The following is a 19,218-nucleotide window of genomic DNA, read 5'->3' as shown; positions in this document are numbered from 1 at the left end:
GCCAGGGGAAGGACTGTTCGTCACCCTCAGATTAAATCCTCTGACAGATGACCCCACAGTAGTGAATTATGAGAAATTCTATATGACATTCATGAAAATTAAATAAACCCTGGAGATAGTGTAGCCAAGCAGTATGCACAGACACAAGTTGGGGATAGAAAAGAGCCAGATAAATAGGAGGCAGGTACAGGTGGGTGCTGACAGTTTCATATAACTGGATGACCTAATGAAACAAGGTGGTACAGCTTGCATGTCAGGGAAAACTGTCAAGTCTACACGTCAGTGATGCCAATCAGCAGAGGTTTAAAAACAATTTCATGCCAAGACGCCCCAGGGAAATGGCTTATAGGCAGCTTATTAGAGCTTAGACTTAAGCTTTAGGTCAAAAAAGACAGCCGTTGTTCAAACTTCCAGTAACCGAAAAACAAGCAAGAAACGGAACAGGCGTACCTCACTTTTCTCAAACAAACACTTTATTTGAAATGGAGGATTTACATTATAGATCATAACAGGTACAAAAAGAACAACATGCAAAAACAAAGTAGACTTAACTTTGACATTCATAAAGTCAAAGTAGAGAGAAAAGCCAAATAGTGCATTCAGAGATAGCTGAAAATGTCTACTTGTTCCCGCTTGAACAGAGAAATGCAGTAAGACTGAGCCATACCATAATACAAAAGAAAGCTTTCAGCTTGAAAATAATGTAGTAAACTAAAAGGCGAAAACCTGTACGCTACAGCATTACTTACTGAGAACAACATGTAATTTTTTTTGCAATTCAACTGCAAAAAAAAAGAGACGTTAAATTATTTAAAGTGCATGAAGGTAAATAGTGTACCTGACCATTGGCACCTGTGCAGCCTTTTGGCTACAAACAATTTGACAGTGAACTGGGTAAAGGCATATTAGGCACAGCTGCCTCTATGAAGAAAATAAAACACTGGCTAGTATAGCTTACAGAACATCAGGAAACCAGTTAACTAGGTCAATGCTTAGATACTTATTTCCATGACCTAAAGGCTGTCATCTCTGCCATCTCACGAGTTGACATGAGCACTAACACAACTGCAGGACTTGATCCCTCCCATTTGAATGCAGCTACCCTTTAGGAAGTAGGAAAGAAATAGTGTAAATGTGTTGGGGATTTTCTTTTTTTGTAGCAACAAAAGGAACAGGAAAATATGTTAACATTTTAACAGTAACGGTTTGAGTACTCTAATGCTTAACATTATGGCTGTTTCCCTGACACTGGCTGCACTACACAAAAGGTTTTATACCAACAACTTTTTAATATATATATTCCTTAAGTAGGGAGTTTGATGTGTAAAATCTGTCATCTTTTCTCAGTCCAATATACATTATTATCAAGTCTACAAAAGTCAACACAAACTATTAAAATGCTGGTTCCTTTTCCCAGGAGATTAAAGTATTTTTATCTTGTATTTCCTTATAATTACGAGATATAATCTCTTATCAGATGAGTCATTTTTAAAACCGTTTTCCTGTTAAACAGTGCCATCTCTATTTTTAACCATCAGTCTGCTCAGAAATCAATAAACTTGAGGCTTTCGCGGTGCGCCTTTTCCGTGTGGTGCTTGAACTTCTCGGCAGGCACGCGCCGACATAAACAAGCGCACGTCACTTTGCTATAGTCAGAACCACGTCCACTTTGTAGTAGAAAACCAAAACCAAAAACAAACAAGCGCTGTAAAAATGGCACGGCCAAAAACTACATTCACCATGTCTAAAAGCGGATGAGTCGCATTTTGGACAGTGAAATAAGAGGTGGCTTCAGGCCATTACTAGAGAATGAAAATGGTAAATGGACCCATCAGTGAAGGCTCCTTCATCACAGATTAGTTAATGATGTTAACGTTACCTGGTCAGGGCTCTACAGTGCGACCATTTTGCTCGCATATGCCCCTAAAAATCAATACATGCGAACCGGGAAAATGATGTACGAGCACAATGTGTGGGTAACTACAATCTACCATAATCCTCTCGCCTCCGACGCAGTGCACCGCGCCGCTAATAGTTAAAAAAATAAATATAAAAAAACGCCCAGAGTAGCTTGCAGGATGCGACGCAAAACTGGTGTATGAGAGTTATTGAAACTCTGGCAGGAATAAAGCCAGCTAGTCACCGGGTGAGTTACCAGTGGGCGGGTCGCTCCGTGGCCGTTTGAGCTACTCGTTATAAAAACAAAGACAGATGCAGCGTCATCAACTGGAGCGGTGAGACAGAAGACAGAAGGGAGAAGATAAGGAGGTTTGTGGGTTTGGCGAGCTGGATATTCAGCTATACCAGGTGCCTTTTGTTGAAACGTGTTCCACTTTTCATAAAATCGATGTGCTCATCAATTTTACTGACCAATCACAGCCTGGATGGGGCGGGACATTAACGTGCTACAGTAAACTTTCCTGCATGAATGGTTCTGATTTTTGATGAGATAGTAGATTTAACAAATTAAGAGACAAATTTAGGCCATTTTTCTTGCACAAGGATTTAATGAATGAAAACATGAAACTGCTGTTTTGTCCAACTGGAATAAATACGGTGAATTGTCCTAATGTGGGACATTTATTGTTTTTCAGACTTCTGTGGCATATTGTGATGTGAACCCAATGTATTAAATCAACACCCAATACCATTTTAAAAACCTCAGGATGTGTCCTAATCAAATCAAAAGAGAAAATACAGATAACACATTCCTAAAGGAAATGACAGACATATTGGTGCTCTTAGTGCAAATAGAGAGAGACCATCGGTGACTTGCTAATGTGGCACAGGTGTGTCCCTAATGTGGGACACTGAAAGTAGATTGTAAAAAAGAACCTTTATTCATGTAGAATATTAAAAAAAAACATAAGTTAGTAACTCGCTTGGTTATGGATGAATGAAACATTAATAACTGAACATCAACTAATAATATGTATATATCATATGATAGTTTTGATGCAATTATGACAAAGACATTAAGCAACTGTTGACACAGGCCTGTGTTATGTTGTGCAGATAGAAAAGAGTTAAATGCACAATCAGAATTCCTGACTCTAGTTTATTTTACTTCACAACACAAACAATGCCTTTAATCCTGCCTTTTCACTCATCCTTTCCCTAATTCTGCATCTTGCTCTGCATCTGAAAATCTCTCCCTGTCTTTTTCTGCTTTGCCATTGTGATTTGAAATACATTTAAATGAATTAATCATTAGATGCATCAAATTAAGTGTATCGGTTTTATTGTTTTTTTAAATTAAGAGCTGTTTTTTCATTTAAAGAGATCTACTCCCTTCACACACACCCCACCAAAAGCCTTCAAACTACCATCCCCCAAAGAATAACAATTTCCCATGACCATAAACATGTAGTACAGCATTCTAATAGTGCATAAGACCACTAAAACCCTGTAAAAAACATTTTTGTCCCACAAACCATGCCCCTCTACACTTTTTTGTACTGTCCCACATTAGGTAAATCATACTGTCCCACTTTTCAAAACCTGAACATGCAAAGTTAGATTATTTTTTGATGGACAAACATTTTATAAGCACAATAGGCCAAAAAATATCAGGGGTGTTTGTCAAAACTCTATTTCACTGACAATTGGGTGGTCTTTACACAGGTGCCTCCTGTCGGCCAATTGAGAACTTGTGTGATTTTGATGACATGACACGATAGCTTTGGCTAACCAATAGTTTTATCTAATATTATTATATAAATACTAATTACACTCATTTAAACTAGTTTCTCCTCCATGTTGTGTGAAAGAGCCTCTACAGTGGAAATCTGCATCTTTCCACTGCAGAGGCTCTTGATGCCAGTATGTGCTCCTAGCCTTCTACTGAGAGCAACACGCTCCCCTTGTTCTGTTTTACATCTGTTTTACTAAAGTGATTGTAATACTGGTCAGTAGTCTTATTTACATTAGGTGTGGGTTGTGTGGGTGCTGCTGGTGTATCGTGAATCCGTCCCTGGTTCAAAAACTACACAAGCACCAATCATAGTAAAGTTTTTTGTGATGAGTGATCAGTGTTTTAAAAGCTGTTTTCAATGTCAAATTTTCAAAACATCTGTTTCAATATTTTAAAATGCTTTGACAAATTATTAAGGCCGATGCTGAGTGTCCAGATACAAAGGTCTTAATAGTCCTCTAATGGTTTCACACCATAGTTGAACACAAAGAGAAGGAACACACACAGGTAGTATAAATATGTATATAATAAATAGTTTGTTAAACTCTGTGTTACTTGAACATTTTTCACTGTGCTCCTAAATTTCTTTGTGTGCTCCTGCACATGTGCTCCTTGGGAAAAAGGTTAGTGTAGAGCCCTGCTGGTAAATTATTTGTGTGCGATTGTGCCTGTAGATCAAAGCAAGTTATGTGTAAGTTTTTACTGTCAAAAAAGGCGGCCCTAACATATAACACCTGCTTATAGAATTTGTTTGGTTTAACAGTCATTCCACTCTTAATACCACCAGAGTATTTTAATTTTAATAATAATTCATATAAATTGAGCTGATCTACCTTTTTACTAATGAACCATGTAAACACTATTAATGTTGAGTGGGAAATGGGCAAAACCCGACCCGTTTTCTACTTCTCTGCTCGTGGTAAAAAGTCGTTTAATAACCATAAACAGCTGTGAAATATCTAATAGTTCCACTTCGTTACCACAGCAATGTAATTAGTTTACAGTAAGTTAACGTCACAGTGAAAAGGCTACCAAGACAGCAAAATAAAGTGTCTTAACGACAGATAAGTGACAAGTGTCAGAAAAACATTACTTGGAGATTCAACAAAAGTAGTTGTATAACGTTACGCGGTATGCCAGTTTCATCCACATTGGAGGCAGATTGAAAGGACGCATTACGATTTACTTTACTATTTTTCTATATAGCGACGTCGATAAACAATGACAAACCTGCCTAACTGGCCATAGGATTTGGGCTCCTAATAGCTAAAAGGTAATACGGTTTTCTTATTGCATACTACTGACCTGGCAAAGAACTCGGAATTTGCTTTCACCACCAGAAAATTAGAGGGGCTGCTTCCACCCAGTACCCGGATGTGCTGCTCTCTCAAGGCTAACGCCACGTGACCTGCCCAGTGCCGGGTCATGTGATTGGTCTACGCTGCTCCTCGCTGCCGTCGACTTTTCCCCCAGCAAATCCCAAACAAACGAACATGGCGGACTACGAAGAGCGGCGGAGTCTGTTGGGAGATGAGGACGAGGGCTCGTCCACCGGCAGACAGACAGACAGAGGCAGACCGATGCCGGCCATCTGCGACCCCAGCCACCTGCTGCACCGAGTGGTTGTCCTGACATTCATGTGCTTCTTGGGATTCGGTGAGCAGCAAAAATCCCTAACTTCCTACTTCCCCTCCGCATCCTGAATGGTTATTGCGCAAATGTGTGGACTACGATAAGTTACATTTGGTTAAAAGAAAGTTTGTCGTGTTGCTGGCATGGACAAAGAGAAGAGTTGTTGCCCATCGTGGCTCGTGTAACTTAAAAGAAATATATGTGGTCAGTTAATGTAACGTTAGTTAATTTGTTCCAGGAAGCTACTTCTGTTATGACAACCCAGCTGCACTTCAAACTCAAGTCATCCAGGTAATCCATCATCTTTAAATGCAAAGTTGTACACCAGAATAATAACGTTATACCACCCCAGGCTTAAACACGGCCCCCCATTATTTTACACAGAAGTTAGACTTTTGCATTTAGGGAAGCATCTATGCGTAGAGTGAAATCTGCATAATAATCCAACCAGAACAGTCAAATGAGCCTAAGTGCTGCCATTAAAGGATATAATTTCAAGTCCACACAAAATATCCTGTGTTTCACACCTAGATTTTTCATGAAAATTTAAACCAAAACAGTTGAAGTGACTGACAAGAATCTGATGTTCTTCCTCCCTGACTGTACCAGGATCTGAACCTGAACACTTCAAAGTTCATGCAGCTGTATGCCTGGTACTCTTGGCCCAATGTGGTTCTCTGCTTCTTTGGGGGATTTCTGCTTGACAGGGTTTTTGGCATCAGGTACAAATATTAACAAAGTAACAATCTATTTTGAGTTCAGTATGTGTTTATTATTTATATTCACCATAAGCAAAAGTGAAAGAGTTGCATAGTTTTTGTGCTTGTCATCTTGGGCAGTTTTATCTTTCATATTGTTTTTTATAGGCTGGGAACCATCATCTTTTCCCTCTTTGTTTGTGTTGGACAGGTGGGTTTACTTTGAAATCTAGATGTGAAAGGTATTCTGTGTCAGAGAATATAATTGCTACTTGTTTTTCAATCAATAGGCACAGAAAATGAATATTGATTAAATGGTTGTATTTGATCTTTTCTGCTCGGCACAGGTAATATTTGCTACTGGAGCTTTGGTCAATCATTTCTGGCTGATGGAAGTTGGACGTTTTATATTTGGGTGAGAGAATAATTTCTCCATTGTGTTAAAACTTATACATTTTACCAACATAATCAATCAAATTTACACACCATATGTATGATATCACCACACATTGGGTATCTTTCAACAGGATAGTCAAAATTCAACCTAGAATATCGGAACCCGCATCAAATGTCCAATACTCAGCCTAATCTGTCCCAAATTTTGTCATGGACCGTCTGCTTCTCAGGTGGATCTTATACTATCAGATAGCTTACACACTGCCCCTCCCTGTCTTCTTTTTCTGGGTAGTATTGGAGGGGAGTCCTTGGCTGTGGCCCAGAACACCTATGCAGTCAACTGGTTCAAAGGAAAGGAGCTCAATCTGGTGTTTGGCCTTCAGCTGAGCATGGCTCGACTGGTAAGGAGATTTCTAACAGAACATGAGGCCTTTTAAATAACATGTTAACGCTTTTCTTAACTGTAACCATGATGAATGGGCCTACTACACAGAATACATGTCATTGATACAGTTATTGATATGCCTCAAGTCAATTCACCCTGCTCTCCACATGTCTCAAGGGCAGCACAGTGAACATGAACATCATGGGCTGGGTGTACAACAAAGTCGCAGCCCTGGTTGGCTCTCCAGGACACACCACACTAGGCGCATCACTCATGATAGGTGAATATTATATGCTTTTTGCTTTAGCTGAGGGCATGTGCTTCACTCAAGCAGACTTGAAATTGGCAAGTGTTAAATATTAAGACTCAGGTTACATGTGCTGTATCTCTGTCTCCGCTGGAGATACTAGATCATTTCTCTGCAATTAATGATCTCACATAACAGCCAGCAGAGTGACTGTGTGATAGAGAGAAGTGATATAGAGAACTAAAAGTGCTGCTGGCTGCTACACATGAGTCACATGAGTTAGATGAAGTGTCAGTTCTTATTTTCTCCACTTCTTAGTTATGCTAAAATTGCTCCTGCTTTTTCACACCTTGCAGTTGTATGTTTTCTTTTATAGCTCATTTCTTCTGCCAGTGTGACAGAACTTTATCTAAACTTAATGTGTGACCACTTGAGATAAATTCATGTTAACAATAGAATCAGTCAGCAGTCGCCATGCATCCAAATTTGAACTCCTTGATAATCTCTAATCCAAAGTTTTACTGTAACTTGCATTTCCTTACTTTCTTACATACTTCCTTTTTTCGCTCCTCAGCTTCTGTAACCTGCCTGTTTTCACTAATCTGTGCCTTGGTGTTGGCATTCCTTGACAAAAGAGCAGAAAAGATCCTCCACAAAGAAGAAGGCAAAACAGGTATTGATTCTAAGATCAGGTGTTTTTTTTTATTAAAGCAACAAAATGCTCTGAATCTGAGCTGCATGTGTATGTTTATATTGCATATTAGGTGAGGTGATCAAGCTGACAGACGTGAAAGACTTCTCCTTCCCCCTCTGGCTCATCTTCATCATTTGTGTGGGCTACTATGTCGCCATTTTCCCCTTCATTGGACTGGGACAGTGAGTATTACATCAATGCCATCTCACATATCAGTGCCTAGTGGTATTAATTTCTATGTTTTACTTATTCTAAATGCACTTTGATGCTTAGAATTGGCCAGTGGTTTTTAGATCAAGGCTATGCAAGGGTTATATGGCGATACATGTTTCCTATTAAAAAGTATCTTTTTTAAAAAGTTATTTATTATATTATCTTGTATTTAAACTCACCGGCCACTTTATTAGGCACACCTTGCTAGTACCGGGTTGGACCCCCTTTTGCCATCAGAATTGCCTTATTTCCTCGTGGCATACTTTCAACAAGGTGCTGGAAACATTCCTCTGAGACTTTGGTCCATACTGACATGATAGCATCACGCAGTTGCTGCAGATTTGTCGGCTGCACAGCCATGATGTGTATCTCCAGTTCCACCATATCCCAAAGGGGCTCTATTGGATTGAGATCTGGTTACTGTGGGTGCCATTGGAACTCATTGTCATGTTCAAGAAACCAGTGTAGATACACCTGTACAAACTAAGGCAATCCAATACAACAGTCCTGCCACAATATCTACAAAGCTCAGTTAAATTTTTTGGTGACATATTATTGAAGTCCTATTTAAAAGTGGTGTTGTACTGGACTACATTAAATTGAGAGATGTTTAAAGAGTTCATATTATGCTTTTTGGCTTTTTCCCTCCTTCATTGAGTTATATACCTTTTTTGTGCATGTAATAGGTTTGCAAAGTGAAAAAGCCCACAGTCCACCCCAAAAGGAGTTCCCATCTCCCACAGAAAACACTGCTCTGAACTGCCTGAAAATAGTTAGTTTGTAGTCCAGCCTTTTCCCTTTGATCCGTGTGACAACATGGCCAAATGCGCGTCATTAGCGCTCGCCAAGCGGCTTATCCAACGCCCTCAAAAACACCGGTGGAAAAACCAAGACATCCGCCTGCTGCCTCTCCTCTCCCTTCCAAACACTAGCTACCCTCCAGGCAGTCAATGGACATAAAGTTGTTACTGTGATGTAGAGATAGAGCTCAGTTAAAACTTTATGGATGAAAGATACATTTGTTACAAATTAATAACTCACCCCTCTGAAACTCTTGCTCCAGTCTATGTTGCTAAGCTGGTAAGGGGATATACAGCTGGAACCGAAGCTGTGTTTACCGGCTTCTCACTACCCGCCCTACTCTTCTGATTGGCTAGTAGTCCTTAATTAGGAACTGCGCATGTACAACTCCCAACAAAGATCTTGTAGAGGTGAGATGTATCACTCCATAGCTAAAATTAAGCGACAAAAAAATATGGTGTTTTTTGAAAATGAAACCATGTAAACCTATTCTGGTACAACCCCTAAATAAGATTTTAAACCTGAAAATGAGCATATGAACTCTTAAAAATGTTTTGCCATCCCTTTTTACATACACGATGCATTACAGTACAACACCACCACTGACACTATGACATTAACGCTAACACATACAGTACTGAATAAACTCCTCTATGTCAGTGTCAACAAATAGTGAACGTTATAGAAATCATAAAAGTAGACTTGGTAGTAGACTGGCAGAACAGTTGTATTGGACTGCATTAGATTGTCCAGGTGTGCCTAATAAGGTGGCCAGCAAGTATATAATATAATAAAATACACTCACTGGCCACTTCAATAGTTACAGTTGTTGTCATTGTTCAGTTGCTTGTTTACACAAGTAGCTAATCAGCCAATCACATGGCAGCAACTCAATACATTTAGGCAAGTAGACGTGGTCAAGACAACTTGCTGAAGTTCAAACCGAGAATCAGAATGGGGAAGAAAGGTAATTTAAGTGACTTTGAACTTGGCATGGTCCGAAAAAGAGAAAATATCCAGTGAGCGGCAGTTGTGTGGACAAAAATGCCTTGTTGATGTCTGAGGTCAGACGACAATGGGTAGACAAGATGACAGAAAGGCAACAGTAACTCAAATAACCACTCATTACAACCAAGGTATGCAGAATACCATCTCTGAACACACAACACATCGAGCCTTGAAGCAGATGGGCTACACCAGCATAAGACCATTCCGGGTACCTGTCCTGTCAGCTAAGAACAGGAAACTGAGGCTACAATTCGCACAGGCTCGCCAAAATTGGACAATAGAAGATTGGAGAAACTTTGTCTGGTCCCGATTTCAGCTGCGACATTCAGATGGGTGGGTCAGAATTTGGTGTAAACAACATGAAATCTTGGATCCATCCTGCCTTGTATCAACGGTTCAGGCTGGTGGTGGTGGTGTAATTGTGTGGGGGATATTTTCTTGGCACACTTTGGGCCCCTTAGAACCAAATAACAATCGTTTAAATGCAACAGCCTCCCTGAGTATTGTTGCTGACCATGTTCATCCCTTTATGGCCACAATGTACCCATCTTCTGATGACTACTTCCAGCAGGATAATGCACTGTCACAAAGCTCAAATCATCTCAGACATGACAATGTTTTCACTGTACTCCACTGGCCACCACACTCACCAGATCTCAGTCTAATAGAGCACCACTGGGATGTGGTGGAACGAGAGATTCGCATCATGGATGTACAGCCAACAAATCTGCAGCAACTGTGTGATGCTATACTGTCAATATGGACCAAAGTCTCTGAGGAATGTTTCCAACACTTTGTTGAAAGTATGCCACAAAGAATTAAGGCAGTTCTGAAGGCCAACCTGGTACTAGCAAGGTGTACCTAATAAAGTGAGTGTATTTTTGTAATGTCAGCAAATCCCACAATAACACCATAACCACAAATGCTTTTTGACTTCTGTACCCTGTCTGTATATATCATTTCAGCTGGGTTCTGTAGTTTATAGCAAACACAGCTCAAACAGAAGAAGATCGTGTAGACTGTTGTCAAATGCGAATTACTACACATGTGGTGCTTTTGTGAGTATTCTTTGTATGGCAGCAGGACTGTGTATGTGGTATTCAGAAAACAACAACAGCAACAGTGCCCATGTTTATTGTTATGAAGGAACCTGTCACCCAGTGCAACAGTGTGCCTCATTAATGAGTTTATGTATTTTTTGTACAATAGAGGTCTTGTACAGGGTACAAGATATATCAGGCTTTGGACACACAGACAAAAGGCTACTTGTTAGTAGGATCAATTAATTGTTGATTTGTTGACAATAATAAAAAAAAATCACGTCACTATTCTTTTTAATGTGTAAGATTTTAACCTTTCTCACATTTTCTTCCCCAATTTCTGCCACTTACCACCAAAGTTTCTGATTTGTCTACCAACCATCAACAGAGAAAATTGACAGATGCCTTAACCACATACTAATTCTGGAAAAACAGTAGGGGCTTCACATGCTGAAATTATGGTGCAGCATATTTGTTTGGGTACTTGATGAAAGTATCTTGGTAAATAGAATTCACTTCACAAACAAGATGGTATGGTGGCTAAATTGTGTGGTATGAATTAAATAGAGAAGCTCTATTAAATCGGTACAGTGCCTGTGTCTGAAGAAAGATTCAACAGTGCAACCTCACAATGCTATGTTGTTATCGAACAAAAGAGGGAGTCAGAGATGGAAAGAGGTTTGACAAATGGGTTTGCAGTGAAAGAAACCAATTGAAGCTATCACAACCTGCATTTCAGTCACTGAAAGACACTCTCAAATCACTTGGCAACTGACATGGTTTTTCCACAGTGGGCCGGTGCTTACAGCGCAAATAGTTGTTATGCAGATGAGGCAGAAAACAATGTATGGAATTATGAGAGCCACCTGCTGAAGGCGTGAACATGATATCTCCTTTTCTTGTGATCACATATAAAAGGGCTATATATTTTATTTTTTTTATTTTATTTTTTTACAGGGTGTTCTTCATTGAAAAATTCAACTTCTCTCCAGCTGAAGCCAGAGCTGTCAACAGGTAACTTGGATCAAGTGTAATAGGCCGTTGAGGCCAATCTCCCTCAATGCACTAACACCATTATAGTTTGCAGTTGCTGATTTATCTTGCATTTCTTTTGTTGGGTACATTTCTTTCTTATTCCATTGGATGACCGGCCAAATTACTTTTCCAGTGTGACAACAGCAGCGTTTGAGCTTAGAGATATTCAGCTCCCTGAAACAGGGAACATGCTAAAAGACCTTTTAAAATCCCACATAATGTAAAACCAAACAACATGGTATCACACACCCATAAGGATTGACTTTACAGATAGATTTTCTCCACTCAGATTTCTGTCATTAACTATACCTTTAAACTACACGATAGGATTTTAGATTTGCATAGGTTCCGTTCATTCCGTTTTTCTTTTTAAAAGATGTATGTTCAGTACAGATCTCTTCATGCCGTTGTCTATCTTTCCCAGTATTGTCTACATCATCTCAGCCCCTGCATCTCCAGTTCTGGGCTTTGTGGTTGATAAGACAGGGAGGAATGTGGTTTGGGTAATAATTGCTGTGGTCGCCACACTCCTCGCTCACATGATGCTGGCCTTCACCTTCTGGAACCCATGGATCGCCATGGTAATGCCCCTGGCACGCCCCTGCTCTGTACTCCATGAAAAGTGGAAGAACTGAGTCATAGCGAATGTAGATACAAGTTCTTTAGTGACTTTAAAGTTATCGTTGCACTTTTGCAATCCCATTGGTTTGTATACAGCCTTAGTTTCTAGGGAAAATATATATTTGCATATAAAGTAATTAAAACACTTAATTGTAGTTCTATTTAATGAAAAAACTACTATATTCATCTCCTACCGGATTGCAGTAGGATTTGAATATGTAATTGATCAACTGGTTATGCTTGAAGAATGAAACAAACACGTTTCTTTACCATTCCTCAGTTTCCAGAATAGGACATTAAATCTGTATTCTCATATTGTTTTATCATACAATATACAAGCTATTTTAGGTAGTAAATCATACCCAGGAATTCTTTAGTGAGCCTTGGAATATTTAAAGTAACAACAGCATATGTGTTCTCGCTTGTTTTCCAGTCCCTGATGGGCGTCTCCTACTCCTTACTGGCTTGTGCACTGTGGCCCATGGTGGCCTTTGTGGTACCTGAGCATCAGCTGGGGACGGCCTATGGCTTGTATGTACCTGTTATGGCAGTGTTATGACTGGTCTTCATACATATTCACATTAAAAAGAATCAGTTATGCCTGTTAATTGTTATGTTTGTTACTTTTTATTGACACTGATGTTGATCCGTCTGCCTTTGTCCACCAGCATGCAGTCGATCCAGAACCTGGGTCTCGCTCTCATTGCCATGGCAGCAGGAAGCATCCTAGACACCAGAGGGTACCTGTTTTTGGAAGTGTTTTTCTGCGCCTGCATCTGCAGTCAGTATTTTCCGTCTGTGTGCTTTATGAGATTATAGTCTTTGAAACTCCTGTCAGACACTTTTGTCATTTTCCACATTGTTCCCCTTCTTTCTTGCAGTTGCACTGATAGCAGTGGTGATGCTGTACTTTGTGAATTATCTCAGAGGTAAGTGAAGACTGGAGCATTGAACTCTCCCACTGCTTCACTTCTCTCACTCCTCCCTGCTTTCCACCTCAATATTGTCCCCACCTCTTTTGCCTCACTCAGAGTTGATCAGGTTGTTGATTGTGGCCTGTGGAATGTTGTCCACTCCTCTTCAATGGCTGTGCGAATTTGCAGTTGGGTCGAGACCCCGATGCACACGACGAGCATGCAGATGAGCTTCCCTGAGACAGTTCCTGACAGTTTGTGCAGAAGTTATTTGGTTATGCAAACCGATTGTTGCAGCAATCTTGGAGATGAAGATGCTGGATGTGGAGGTCCTGGGCTGGTGTGGTTACACGTTGTCTCCGGTTGTGAGGCCGGTTGGATGTACTGCCAAATTTTCTGAAACTCCTTAGGAGATGGCTTATGGTAGAGAAATGAACATTCAGTTCACGGGCAACAGCTCTGGTGGACGTTCCTGCAGTCAGCATGCCAATTGCTCCCTCAAACTTGCGCCATCTGTGGCATTGTGCTGTGTGATGGAACTGCACATTTTCAAGTGGCCTTTTACTGTGGCCAGCCTAAGGCACACCTGTGCAATACCCATGCTGTCTGATCAGCATCTTGATATGCCACACCTGTGAGGTGGATGGATTATCTCGGCAAAGGAGAAGTGCTCACTAACAAATTTTGACAGATTTGTGAACAGTATTTGAGAGAAATAGGTCTTTTGTGTACATAGAGAAAGTCTTACATCTTTGAGTTCAGCCCTTGATGAATGGGGGCAAAAACAGAAGTGTTGCGTTTATAATTTTGTTCAGTATATTTAAATGGTTATGGAGTGATTGGATAATATTTAATTTAAAATGGTATTTTTGACACACATTTAGCCTTTGAAAATTGCAGCAGGCCATGCATTTGAAAATTGCAGCAGGCCATATTGCGATTTGGATAAGATTTTCATTAATTGTTCAGCCCTACTCCTCTTCCTTTTCTCATGTGACATATCTGCACTTTACTCTGTCACTCTTCAGCGCACCCCATCTCCCTGCCATCAGACTCACTCACGTCTTCATTTCTCCTCTTTTCTCCAGGAGGAGATTTGAACCTGTCAGCCACAGCCAGAGCCAAACTCCACAAAGAAGCCACTTCAGCTGCAGAGTGAGTAGTTTTGACCCTTCACCCTCCATCACTGATTTTCCACCTACTTACCCAACAATTAGACAAGCATCTCAGAAACATAATGAGCAACCCACTCACATAATCAAGTTGCACAGGCAGTTTTTTTTGGATAGGGACACTTGTACTAATTGACTCTGGATGTGTCCTTATCTGAACCTGCTGCAGTCAATTTAATCCAAATCTACTGAAATTGCTATACTTTCTCATCCGTTCTAGTCTGAGCGAGATAAAAATAAATGGTTTAACATAATGAGCATGATTTTTAATATGATAATAAGTGACTCTTAAGTGACGTTTTTATGGATTTGTTCTTGAGTCCCATACTCTACACTCCAACCACATGACATGCAGAGTTGCAGTCATGCTTCATTTTATTCAGTCTACCAGGTTCAAGAGTGTAATGAGATCATGTGACGAGTGGTGTTGTCAGCGATATGTTGGCTGATTGGCCTTTTAATTTATTCTTGAATGGTTGTTACTGCAAAACTGCTCATCGCCCTGCTGGTACAGGGTGTCACTTATCACTGTCAGTGTTAATTTATTTCCAGAATATTTAAATTTAAAGAGAAAAACTGAACGCTATCTGTTCTGTGTTTCACTGTCTTTTGCTTAAAAGCTTTACTTGTGGGGCACCAGTTACCTCACCGCTAGCGTGTGCCTCATGTGCAAATGCATGAGTCCTTGCTGCAGCAGCCCAGGGTCGAGTCCAACACGCAGCACTTTGCTGCATGTCATCCCCTGTCTCTCTCCCAAGTTTCCTCTCTCTGTTAACCAGACATAAGGCATAAGGCAAAAAAGCCCCCAAAAATACTTTAAAAAGAAAAAGCTTCTTAGGTGGTGGCAAAGCGATCATGCAAAAAACTTTGTTATGAGCGTTAGATACTACCTAGATCACATTTGCTATAACCGAAAGAAGTTCGTGACTTCCTTTACTGCAACGAGAAGGGGGAAAAGTTTTTTTTATATCAGAAGACCAAGCTAGTACATTTATTTAGGTTTCAGTTTTCAAATTTATGCATGCTGACTGTCTCATGTCAATAGCACACCACATGTGGTTGGTTTATTTTGTGATGGTTACTTTCTGTTCTCATTCTTGGCATTGAGTCATCACAGTGGGCAGGCTTCGAGGTTACATCTATTAACTGTCTATCTCTCTGTCTCTCTATTAATATATCTAGCCTGTGTAATCTGTATACATATGATTTGTTTTATGTTATATATTAGGTGTGTCACGGTTCTCCCGATCCACGATATTAGCTGACTTTCGATTTTTTAGGTCACAATTCGATTTTTAATTTAAACTTTTTTTTCAGCACTGACGGCTTGATTTGTAAAGATCAGCTGATGATTGTTTTTGTGTCCTGACAACTGTCATTTACGTTTTCAAATTTTCTTTTAAAAAGATACTGTGAGTATTGCCGATCCTGCTTATGATTTCAAAGGTTGAAATTGAAAACTCATTTTGAACACTTTTCAATTTAGAATCAAAATCATGACACCCCTATTATATATGGTTTATGCTGTGTGAAAAAGGGAACTAAAATTTTCTGGTCTGTCCTGTAACTGATATTTTCCAGATGATGATGATGCTGATGGAACACACATAGTCCTGGGCTTCAGAGCCAGCAGGCTGCACTGTCCACCCTTGAGCTGTCAATCAACTGCCATGGGGCAGGGATGTGCTACTGACTTCGCCCAGTGCTGTCATCTGTGGCCCTTCCCACCAGAACTGATGGTCTGGCCCTGGCAATTATATAAGCAACTCTTTATTAACAGCTTAGAATGTCCCTGCCAGGACACCGACAAAAGACACATCTCAGTTTGGACTCCGCTCTTAGTCTCTGACTTCTCACACTGACTTCATCTCCTCCAATATCCACCCCCTACTGACTCTTGTGTGTGTGCCGAACTTCAGCATGAAGTTTTGTAAGTTACAGAAAGAAAGTTAAGATGCTTCCAAAGTGTTTTAACTATTTTAAATTTTCATCAGAAGATGTGGAAAAAGAGCCTATATCTTTGGTATATAGCGCTCAATTTTATTACATGCTAATGCAACTCACAATATAGGATTCCTATATTAATTCAGTTATTTTATATGTATATAGAGGTAAATTTGTGGATGTGTTTGTTTTTTTACAACATGTTTTCAGCAGGACTCTGTTACTTGCCTTATTGCAGACAACTCAGCAGTTCATTTATGTGCATGTCATTTGTCAGCATTCACAATAATTGCCAACCAAAATTTTTCTCACTGGACTCTTTAGGCAGAGTAAGTTCATATTCAATTTTAATCATATGCGTCATTGACCTTTTATGGTGGATAATCTTAAAAAGAGCATAACTTTTTATTGTTTATATCTTTATTGCTCAGTTATTATTTTTCTTAATTCCTTTATCTGCTCTTCACTGGTTTCGGTGCTTCTTAAAAATGTAGTTTCTGCATCATCAGAAGGTACATTAGTATAATGATAAGAAAAAGAGGAAGGCACCCTTTTGAACGCATTGACCCGTGTAATGATATTCACAATTTTAAACTTTTTACAAACTGTTTTATTTGTATGACCTTTTAAAGAATCAGTTCCACATATAAATCATGTTTTGTAGACTGTGTTTTGCTCATTTATCAAGCTCAGGTAACTAACTTGTAAGAACTGCCACAAATTGTTGCTTCATCTGAACGGTGAGACAAAAATATTCAGGCACTCTGTTTAACTCTCACCATTCCAGTAATGTGGACAGGTTTTTGTCTCCCTGTCTTGTTATCAGGGTCGCAGACAGCCAGTGGGTGATTAAAAATTCACTACCTCAGTTGGGCAAATTTGCCATCAAAATGTTAAGAGTAACTAAACACCCCCTGAACCAGAACTGAAGAAGCCCCTTGAATGAGAGGCGAAATGTCTTCAGGTATCTTCAACCAAGTCCAGTTCCCCTTGATTTTAACCTTCCTTGGATACCCTCTGAAAACCTTGTCATTTCTGACCTCCCATAGTTTAACTTGCTGCAGTGATGCGCAAATGTACTCTATGGTGTGTCAGTACAATGTGACATCATTTGTAGTGATGCATAAGAGCACACTTCTGACCACACCTATCAGTGATGCTGCGTGTGGTCTGCTATTCAGTCTGGCGTTAAGTTACTCTTCAAGGAAAAGGCCCAACATGTAAGAAGACGGTCAGTAGCATTGAAGTTACAATGTTGTGATTGCACATTACAATGACCACAGTGTCATACGTAGTCTTTGCCTAACTGAGAATATTTGTGTTAAACTACCATGTGTTGACTGTTGAGCTGTGTACAAAAACTTATACGATAGAGAAATTACAGAAGAGCCATTGTATAATCAAAGATGACGAAATTGGAAGGAAAATCACTTCACATTTAATACCAGATTGTTCATGGAATAATGACAATTAAACACATTTTTTGAAAGCATTCAAGCTTTTTTTTCTTCTGCAGGGTTTAGCAACAGACTGTGGGCGATTAATCCTGTTGGTAACATTAATATAGCTGTGCCAGTGCTCATGTTAGTGTTGGCTGTAGAATTGATAAAGATGGCTACGTTATTATCCCTGCAGGATTAAAAGGCAACCCTGTAAGCTGACAGAGGGTGAGTGTACTATAGCACCCATGTCTTCTTTTGACTTGCGCAACTGGTACCTCTCCAGGCTGGGCGCGCAGGTATGCATGCATAAATGCATGCACGCACACATACCACTTAACAATTAGACATAAGCCAAACAGAAATCTATTTATGAATTCTTTGAGCCTGTAATCTTGACACTGGGATATCCTTTTTTTTGTTTTTTTTTTTGTTTTTTTCTTCAAAAGAAGGACAGAGGGGTTGATTTTACTGCTACACTATAATTAAAGTAACTTTCACTTCAACTGTGGTCTTCACTTAATCTTTCTTTTCCTCTCTGCTCTCAGCTCCCAGACCACTGCAGTACCCATCTGTCATCACTTGCCCACAGGAGTGTTCTGAAATGATGCCGTTCATTCAGCTGTCTGCTCCTCCCAACACTTTAGGTCTGTGGCTCCAGACAAGTATGCACAACAGTGTCCCCTTTTTTTTTTTTTGAATAAAATGTTGTAGCACTTTTTACCTTCAAGGTATTTTTAACCTTCACATGACAGTTGTTCCGGGTATTTAGAAAGGGTATCTGTTCATTGACTAATTATTATCACCACAGGGATTATTTTTGGATCTTAAGTTATTTTCTATTTGTGTCGCACTTGAGGTGTTGTGTCTTTTTATAGAAAAGAACACAACAGAAGTATTTTCTTTTCTGGGAGACTGTATCATATCAAATTGGGCTGATGCTTTATGGTGCCTTGATGCTGTTTTAGAGACTCAACCCTTTGCAAACAACAGAGGGCACCAATTCCCTCAAATGTTTAATGTCAGCCCTGGCCACAGTATCATTGCTTTTTAATAACCTTTATAATAGCCTTTAGCAGGCTCAGCATTTGCAGTATGAGTTACTTCCTTCATTTTCTTTTTCCTTCAGGTGTTATAGGTTGTTAGTTAGAATAAATCAGTGTACAAAGTACTCATCGCAAGTCAGTGACTTGTTGAATGTAAGCAAATACATATTCTTTAATTTAAAATAATAAAACGAGTTATCAAAAACAATGTTGGTTGTTGGTGTTATAACTGCCCACTG

The 19,218-nt window shown here is 39.7% G+C and overlaps 1 protein-coding gene and 1 long non-coding RNA gene across 4 annotated transcripts; one reads left to right on the top strand and one right to left on the bottom strand.

Moving 5' to 3' along the window:
- Positions 1-451: 451 nt before the first annotated feature.
- LOC123985828 lies at positions 452-5,478 on the bottom strand. The gene is made up of 2 exons (XR_006828755.1): positions 5,000-5,478; positions 452-1,103 (listed from the first exon to the last, which is right to left on the bottom strand). It is a non-coding gene; the product is annotated as an uncharacterized LOC123985828 (long non-coding RNA).
- Positions 5,096-19,187, top strand: mfsd1 (major facilitator superfamily domain containing 1). Of its 3 annotated transcripts, XR_006828754.1 has the most exons (17): positions 5,097-5,350; positions 5,565-5,617; positions 5,936-6,048; positions 6,193-6,235; positions 6,372-6,439; positions 6,713-6,821; positions 6,983-7,085; positions 7,627-7,725; positions 7,817-7,928; positions 11,766-11,822; positions 12,268-12,424; positions 12,898-12,995; positions 13,133-13,245; positions 13,346-13,393; positions 14,467-14,533; positions 16,132-16,480; positions 18,482-19,187. XR_006828754.1 is itself a non-coding variant. In XM_046073733.1 (16 exons), exons 1-16 carry the CDS (start codon positions 5,188-5,190, stop codon positions 18,534-18,536), a joined length of 1,458 nt encoding a protein of 485 aa, XP_045929689.1. In that variant the 5' UTR covers positions 5,096-5,187; the 3' UTR covers positions 18,537-19,187. The 3 variants fall into 3 exon arrangements, 2 of the variants coding, with proteins under 2 accessions (XP_045929689.1, XP_045929690.1); XM_046073733.1 differs by lacking the exon at positions 16,132-16,480 and having other exon boundaries at positions 5,096-5,350; XM_046073734.1 differs by lacking the exon at positions 18,482-19,187 and having other exon boundaries at positions 16,132-17,986.
- Positions 19,188-19,218: the final 31 nt, after the last annotated feature.

Source organism: Micropterus dolomieu, linkage group LG17 (genome assembly GCF_021292245.1).
Source record: "Micropterus dolomieu isolate WLL.071019.BEF.003 ecotype Adirondacks linkage group LG17, ASM2129224v1, whole genome shotgun sequence".
NCBI lineage: Eukaryota > Metazoa > Chordata > Actinopteri > Centrarchiformes > Centrarchidae > Micropterus > Micropterus dolomieu.
The sequence above is the reverse complement of the archived record's forward strand: the minus strand, read 5'-3'. Positions and strand labels throughout refer to the sequence as shown.